Raw genomic sequence first — 9,321 nt, 5'->3', positions numbered from 1 at the left:
CTAGGGGCCATCTGTTGCATACTTTGGCCACTACCGGTGTTGATTATATGGGCCATCTGTTGCATACTTTGGCCACTACCAGTGTTGATTATATGGGCCATCTGTTGCATACTTTGGCCACTACCAGTGTTGATCATATGGGCCATCTGTTGCATACTTTTGCCACTACCAGTGTTGATTATATGGGCCATCTGTTGCATACTTTTGCCACTACCAGTGTTGATTATATGGGCCATCTGTTGCATACTTTGGCCACTACCAGTGTTGATCATATAGGCCATCTGTTTGGCCACTACCAGTGTTGATTATATCGGCCATCTGTTGCATAATTTGGCCAGTGTGGTAACTAGGGGCCATCTGTTGCTTACTTTGGCCACTACCAGTGTTGATTATTTGGGCCATCTGTTGCATATTTTGGCCACTACCAGTGTTGATTATATGGGCCATCTGTTGCATACTTTGGCCACTGTCACTTCTTTCATCATTAGGCAATATCTCGTCAGTATAATATATTCCTTTCTTTCTCCTTTTTCTTTCGAGTTCTTGATACCTTAACTTACGACGACGTCTTGCGTTTTTCCATACAATGTAGTCTAGTGACAATCCAGAAGTCACAACATTGTTAGGAGCTGGGTATGTTACACCACATACCGTGCTAGGGTCCCAACCTGTGATGGCCACACTGTTTACAGGCTTGGGGGAGAGAAATTTGTTAAAACATTGCATATCAATCCTATCAGAAAAATCTTCACCGTAGGGACCTCGACGCGTGTTAACAATAGGATATACCACGACAGGCCTTAGCATGGCAACAAACTTCATCAGTTCTGGGTAGGAGGAGTGGTCAGAGTATGGGACTTCGTAGATTAGGTTTTTGTGTGCATAGGGTTTGGAACAACCTGAAAATAAAAGATTATTATTTGTAAGTTTTACAAAAAAAGAATTACTACCCGTCCCGGCCAGGCCATGCACTGGCCTCTGTGAAAAACCTATCTGTAAAGGACCATGACATGTGTGTTTAATAATCAGCATATACCCGTCATTGCCCACCCTAACCACAACCAACCCAAACCAAAACACACACAAAAAACGCAAACATAACACAAACGATAACACAAAAACAAACGCAAACACAACGACAAACGTAAACACAAACACAAAGAAAACACAAACGAAAACAAAAAAGCAAACTAAATCCAATCACAAACACAAACCCAACTACAAACGCAAACCCAACCCAAACTCAAAGAAAACACAAACGCAAACATTAACATAAACATAAACGCAAAGTGCTCACAGTCTAGCCCGGTGCGCCATATCGCACCATGCTGGGACGCCGGCGGAACCGCCTGTTTCAGCTCAGCAAAGGATTATAGTACCCCAACTTATTCATAGTCTTTTGCACTCACCTAAACGAACTTAGGCGCCATAGCGAACACGGGCAGGCCCGTGGCGCAAAATAGCACCCTGTCAGGGCACAGGGGGGGGGGGTTGACGCCCGGATATGATTCACTTAAAGACTATAGTAACCTTTCTTATCCATAGTCTATCGCACTGTTTAAAACGAAATTATGCAGCATAACGCTCACTAGATAGCTCAGGGCGCCAAATCGAACCGTGGCGGGGCGCCGGCGTACGCGCCTATTTTAATTTAGTCATCAATTTTAAAACCACAAGCTTATCCGACAATGGAAAGAAGTAAACATAGAGGACATTTAGGGGCTGGCTTCCTGACTGTTATTGATTTTAAAAATTAAATAGTAAACAGCACGTTTAGTGTATAGAATAATTAAAAGGCAGTATTTAAAATACCTACAACATTGCAAGGAGTGCTAAAGAACTAGATGTAAATAATTTTCAGAAACAATTAGAAATTTTGTGAAAGGTGATACAGTTTTTTTTTTTATTTTGTTTAATAGACATGCCGACAATTATCCCTCTAAGTTTGAAAAATGAAAATAGTTTTACAACACCTTCAATATTAATTTTTTAAATTATGAATTTAGACGATGAGAACTTTAGACGTATATCACCATGACGATGAATTCTATTATTTTCTCATATTTCTTTGGAATCCGCTGTCCGCTACATACATACATCACTCATACAGAATTGATCTTTATATATTAGACTAGCCGTCCGGGCCAGGCCCTGCTCTGGCCTCTGTGAAAAACCTATCTGTTAAGGACCATAACCTGTGTGTTTAGTAATCATCATATACCCGGCATTGCCCATCCTAACCACAACCAACCAAAACAAAAAAAAGCAAACATAACGCAAACACAATTACAAATACAAACACAAACGAAAACAAAAACCTAACAACAAACCCAACCACAACCACAAACATAAATACCAAGAAAAAAAAACAAACAAAAAAAAGCAAACGAAAACAAACCAATTCCAAACGCAAACCCAACCACAACACAAACACAACACAAACACAACACAAACATAACACAAACACAACACAACACAGCACAACACTAACACAACACAAACATAACACCATCACAACACCAACACAACACCAACACAACACAACACAAACACAACACAAAACAAACACAACTTAAACACAACACAAACACAACATAAACACAACACAACACAGCACAAACACAACACAAACATAACACCATCACAATACCAACACAACACAACACAAACACAACACAAAACAAACACAACTTAAACACAACACAAACACAACATAAACACAACACAACAGAAACCTTAATGGCTATTATTATATAAAAGTGTATATCTTCTTGTAGTTTGGAGCAGGTCTCTATAAAAGAGCTTTCTGGTGCGACCGACCAAAACGAATTCCCCTTCGTGCGCAAAAAAAGACAGACAAAAACGAAGCGCAAAAAAGTACAAATTCCCGTTCCCGAATAAAGATGTCTTTTTTTACGTCAAATGTCTTTGATTAAAAAAATAATTAGTAAACATTACGTTCAGTGTATGAAATAAATAAAATGCAGAATTAAAAATACCTACCATATGCACTTGATTAATCTGTGCTAATTATGTAATTTTTTTTTCCCCAACACCAAACCACAGTAATAAAAAGTAAATTCTTTTCCACCCGATTTAATGCCTTTAAAGGGAAGTAATTGTGTTTTCCTAATTGATCAAAGGGAAATAAGTGCTAAAGGACTAAATATAAATAATTTTCAGACATAATTAGAATTTTTGTAAAAGATGATATTTTTTTAAAATGTTGTTAAAAATGAACATGTCGACAATAATTACTATCAGTTTGAAAAATGAAATTATTTCACAACACTTTCAGTATTATTTTTTTAAACCATGCATTTAGACCATGAGTACTTTAATTATCTAACTTTTGAATCCATGGAAGTATCGTATTTTCTTATTTTCCTTTGTAATCCACGACAAACATAATTACATACATACAGAATTTTCAACTTTATATATTAGATTTGTGTATTCAAAGAAGTTACTCTTCAATGTTACCTGTAAAAATGGCAGTCGGAATTATTGCAATTGTTGGCGAAGAGTTATTACGATCTCTTATCATTTTAGTATTGATTTGATATCTGGGTACTGCAAATATTCGAGACCACAGGGACATGTTGCTTGTTGTGAAAGTTTGTGACAGATAATCTCTGGGGAAAAGTATCTCACAGATTTTATACCTCTCGGGTAAAACGTGTATCCGCTCTGAGAAAATATCAGAAAGTTTGGCCAACATGTCTTCTTTCCCCAAGTTATACACACCAATGTAAACATCATGTCTGGGGTGTTCTTTGATTATCCGAACCATTTCATTCATGCTCTCTTCCCGGCTTGGGAAATTACACTTTGGATTGCAAAACGTATTGTCAATATAGAGCCGGTCTATCTTTCCAGACAAATAGCCACAGTCTTGGAGAAGATGTTCGGAGACTCTGAAGTCTCCTGTGTACAAGATACGGCCGAAGCTGCCCTGAAAGTAAAACATGACAGCTCCTGGACAGTGGTTAGCGTCTAGTGCTGTGACAGTCATGTTGCCATGGCGACCAAGCTGGACCGTGGTCTCCTGGTTCAGGTAGAGAACTGATATCAGGTGAGATGGAAGCTGGAATTTGTTGACCAGGAGCAGAGCGGTGATTTCAGAGCAGTAGATGGTTTTACTCCACGTGGAGGTCAGCCCGACGGTGTGGTCGCCGTGAAGATGAGTCAAAAAATGGACGAAGTTTTTTCTCCTTCCTTTTATGTTGAAGACGTCTACAGCTATCCCAGTGCCGGGTAGGATAAGCCCGTTCATGTTGTTGTGGCCAGTTGTTTACCTCTATCAATATACGTGAAAAGAAGATCTGAAACCCAATATAACATAAAATGTGTATACTAAAAAGTAAAATACATAAGTATATTGCTTTAATAATAAGCTTTTTATAGTTCACAATTTTTATTTTTTATATTATATATATATATATATATATATATATATATATATATATATATATATATATATATATATATATATATATATATATACATACTTTTTCGAGTGTCCCGTCACCCCCATAGAATTGGAAAGTCGAAATTGGTAAGGAAAATCAATTAGCACTAAAATCAGATTTTCTATTACTTTCAATATGAATTATTCTTGATAACTGTTTTAATACGATGAGTTAAATTTCGCATGCTATTATCTAGTCTCAAATTTCGTGGTTGAGTTTTTGTTAATGCCAACCTCATGTCATTCTCATGGCATTCTCAACATTTAATTTGTTTCTTTGTTTTGTTTTTAATTGGAGAAGTGTTAAAAATCTATTCTCGCAAAGATATCTAGACACAACTTTTGGGAATGAATGGTGCATACTACACTAAAATTGTGTGAGCAGTTTTTCATCTGACGCGAAATCATTCCGCAAATGTAAGAGGTCATCTTGTAATTCATCTGGAATGTTGGCAACATCAAGGGAAGTAGAGAATGGGTTACGTGTCAATGCAGTTTCTTCTTTTTTCAGCTCAGGAAAATAACGCAGCAGTGCGTTTTCAAGAGATTCGAGATGCCCAGACATCTCTTTCAAATTTTTATTTATCCGTACAAACCCCACAGCTGTTTTCCCATTTTAATGATCCAGTTTAAAAAAAAAACGTATTTGTTTTCTCCATGATATCTTCACAATAAAATACTTTAAAAAAACTTTTTAAAAAACCACGTTTTTCTTGTGGACTAAAAAGTAGAAAATAAATTTTTCTTCCGACCCTAGGGGATCTACCAATGACTGCTCGTAGATTTTGTGTACGTTCACCATCAAATTTCCAAAGTTCGTGTGTTGTGTGCTTTTCGCTTTAATCATAAATCTGCCCGACCAACGTTTTTTGTCATCAAATGTATGAACAGTCATCACAAGAACCTGCACAGCTCGAGGAAGCACAAAATCTACGAGCAGTCATTGGTAGATCCCCTAGGGTCGGAAGAAAAATTGATTTTAACACGTTTTTCTTAACTCAGCTTCGCGTTTGTTTGTTGTTAAAATTGACATCGAAAATTAGCCCACTTCTGATTGCTCTAGAGATCTGAAATTTGGCATGCAGGCTACTTTCGCCTAACAATTTCAGATACAATCATAAAAACTAGCAATTAGAGACCGTAATTAGCTTAATTAAATTACGCCCCTAGGACCCTAAAATTGAGGACATGATTTCTCAGAGCTAGTTGTTGCATCTTTACTGCACTGGAATCTCCAAGAATTAATTTCACCATCTTCAACATGCAGGGTTTGATGAGACTTTCTCCTAATTATTGAGTAAGGTTATTTTTTTTTTTTTTGCTTGGCAATTTCTAATGTGACTTCATATGATGCTAGCACTAATGCCGTGTTTCCTTGGAGAAAATTTCCTGTTCGATCAAGTATCCGACGTTAGAAACTAACTTCTTGCCGACAAAATGGGTTGGGGGGGGGGGGGTGCAAATAGAAAGTTGGTCCCTGGGCGCCGGGAAGGGTCGCTACGCCTCTGATAATACGGGGGCACGAAAAAAAATTGAGGGGGGGGGGGCGCTTTTAATAAGTTTTGCCTAGGGCGCTAAATAACCTGGTGCCGGCACTGTTTATAGCACACCTATCTTTATTATTTTCTGCGTTAAAAAATCTATTATTAAAGGTTTTTATACTTATTTATTTATTGTGATCGACTTGTTAAAATAAGAAAACCAACGTATACTTAGACCACACAGTGGCGTAGCGAGGTCGGGTGTCACCCGGTGCGTCAAATTAATGGTGTCACCCCCCAGAGGCGTTGTACCCTTCCCGGGGACAAACTTTCAAGTTTTCGATTTGCACCCCCCCCCCCTTAAGTTTTCGATTTGCAACCCCCCCCCCCCTCAAAGTTTCGATTTGCACCCCCCCTCAAGATTTTCTGTATATATTTTGCTATTTTTTGCCTTGGTGTCACCCCCCTAAATGGTGTCACCCGGTGCGGTCCGCACCCCCCGCCCCCCCCCCCCCCCCCCTCGCTACGCCCCTGAGACCACATGTTATATTTTTACTTTGTGATTAAAAAAATATTTTATTTATATTGAACAAAATGCAGCTTACCAATTGTAAACAATATGTAGGTCACATTCTGCAACTACATCTACATCAGTCTAGAAAAACAACTACTATAACATCCGGAATGCACAGTTCAGGCTGTAGAAGTACACTGGTTGACCCAGTTAGTTTCAGTTTTATTTATCTGCAATCATTTCTGGGAAATTATTGATTTAATTTTTTTTAATTATTCAGATGGTATCTAGTCGGCATTTCTCATCAGTAGGGATTGGGGAATAACGAAGATGACTGGGGAATAAAGAAAGGTGACTGGGGAATAACGAAGATGACTGGGGAATACTAAAGATGACTGGGGAATAACGAAGGTGACTGGGGAATAATAAAGATGACTGGGGAATAACGAAGGTGACTGGGGAATAACGAAGGTGACTGGGGAATAAGAAAGTTGACTGGGGAATAAAGAAAGGTGACTGGGGAATAACGAAGGTGACTGGGGAATAACGAAGGTGACTGGGGAATAAGAAAGTTGACTGGGGGAATAACGAAGGTGACTGGGGAATAACGAAGGTGACTGGGGAATAAGAAAGTTGACTGGGGGAATAACGAAGGTGACTGGGGAATAACGAAGGTGACTGGGGAATAAGAAAGTTGACTGGGGAATAAAGCAAGGTGACTGGGGAATAACGAAGGTGACTGGGGAATAAGAAAGTTGACTGGGGAATAAGAAAGCTGACTGAGGAATAACGAAGGTGACTGGGGAATAAAGAAAGGTGACTGGGGAATAAAGAAAGGTGACTGGGGAATAACGAAGGTGACTGGGGAATAAGAAAGTTGACTGGGGAATAAGAAAGCTGACTGAGGAATAACGAAGGTGACTGGGGAATAAAGAAAGGTGACTGGGGAATAAAGAAAGGTGACTGGGGAATAACGAAGGTGACTGGGGAATAAAGAAAGGTGACTGGGGAATAAAGAAAGGTGACTGGGGAATAACGAAGGTGACTGGGGAATAACGAAGATGACTGGGGAATACTAAAGAAAACTGGGGAATAACGAAGGTGACTGGGGAATTATAAAGATGACTGGGGAATAACGAAGGTGACTGGGGAATAACGAAGGTGACTGGGGAATAAGAAAGGTGGCTGGTCACGATCATAGTTTCTCTCGTGCATCTCTTGGGGGAGGGACGGGCAATGCCCTTCCCCGAAACAAGTGTACCGTTCCTTGAACGAAATTGATTTAGAAAATATATACTTTTACCAGTGCCCCCTCCCCCTTCCCGGAATATTTGTTCAACCCCCTTCCTTCACACCTGGGGGCAAAAAGTCTGAAAGAAACACTGAGCGCGATTTGTCATATTTGTATAAAATGGCATAAATATTTTAAAATAGGGCATCTCCGTCCATCACATAGATCTAAGTATAAAGTTACAGTCGTAATTTCTTATCACCGCATGCCATCAAACAGTAGCACAGCAAGGGTGTGTGTGTGTGTGTGTGTGTGTGTGTGATGCGGGCCCCATGCACAGTGCAACTATTTCATAACAGCATCAACCCAACTATTGGGGGAGGGGGAGGAGTGACACCTCTTTGATGTTATACCCATATATGCTGCAACATTTCATAACGGCATCAATTATTGGGGGGGTGGGAGTGGCACGTCCGCATCAGCATACTAATACCCTAGCTACGCCACTATCATCAAAACATGACGTTTTTAAAAGTTTGACTGTTAAATAAGGTGGGTTAGAAAAAAAATTTAAAAGGAGACCATTTTTATAAACTTACAATTGGCGCAAGCTAGTTTGTCCTGTTGCTATGTGTAGAGTTATCCCAATTAGCAGGGTGGTACTAGCAGTCAGGGTCAGAGTCCATCCACCATGGACCGAAAAACAGCAGCTGTCAGACGCTACACCACAGCTATAGGCGACCACGCGCTCGTGTCGCTTGCATTGGGTTCTGCTTTTAAAGTTATTGACTGGTATTACGTTCTAAAATTCTCCCAATCTCTTCCTCGAATGTGTGCAGTTCTATTCATAGCTTTGAAATTCAATTAGAACGCCGTTGAGTCATTATGAAAGTAGCAGCAGCACCACGTGACTCAGATGTCACGGTGACGCAGGACGCGGAGCTGGGCGAGTTGAAGCAAGTCATGCGTATCAGTGAACAAGGACGTGCTTGCTAGGACGTGCTTGTTTATGTCTGCGTGGAGTAGAAGACGCTGTGTTTGTTCAAATACCTAGATACTGTGTCGCATAAGACTTGATTATTAGACGATCATACAAAACAAAATGTATAGCTCTGATGGAATTCATTGAACACAATACTCGGAAGAAAAAGCATCATACCCCCCCCCCCCCCACACACACACACACATAAATTCTTCCTAACTTTCGCCCACCCACGCCCTATAACTTCGGTGAAAGGGGGGAAAAAATGGCACAAGGGAAAAAAAAAACAGAAAAAAAGTCAGTTTTAGTTTTAGCTAGGAAAAAAAAGTCACACAAAAAAGTCACAAAGAAAAATTTAATCGGGAAAAAAGTGACAAAAATATTTTGAGAAATAGGATGTGTTTTGATTTAATTATTAAGAATTGTAAAATTTTGGATGTTTATTGCTTTGGGTTGTATTTTTAAAGCATATTTATAAAAGTCAAAAGCATTATGGTTTATAACAATTGTAAGTAAAAATACTCTAAGATACTCTAAGATAATTTTACACAATAGTCTCAACTTTTGTTACGTATTTAGTCAAATACTCGGTAGAAAAATTAAATATAAAAGAAATATAGGCACATCATTGTGTTTTGCATG

The 9,321-nt window shown here is 39.1% G+C and overlaps 1 protein-coding gene across 1 annotated transcript; it reads right to left on the bottom strand.

Moving 5' to 3' along the window:
- Positions 1-255: 255 nt before the first annotated feature.
- LOC131947503 (5' exonuclease Apollo) lies at positions 256-8,554 on the bottom strand. The gene is made up of 3 exons (XM_059308722.1): positions 8,297-8,554; positions 3,484-4,325; positions 256-899 (listed from the first exon to the last, which is right to left on the bottom strand). The coding sequence occupies exons 2-3, from the start codon at positions 4,274-4,276 to the stop codon at positions 256-258; spliced, it is 1,437 nt and encodes a 478-aa protein (XP_059164705.1). The 5' UTR covers positions 4,277-4,325; positions 8,297-8,554.
- Positions 8,555-9,321: the final 767 nt, after the last annotated feature.

The sequence above is a fragment of the Physella acuta genome, unplaced genomic scaffold, assembly GCF_028476545.2.
Source record: "Physella acuta isolate Inbredline_101_S28 unplaced genomic scaffold, ASM2847654v3 ptg000596l, whole genome shotgun sequence".
NCBI classification, from domain to species: Eukaryota; Metazoa; Mollusca; class Gastropoda; family Physidae; genus Physella; species Physella acuta.
The sequence above is the reverse complement of the archived record's forward strand: the minus strand, read 5'-3'. Positions and strand labels throughout refer to the sequence as shown.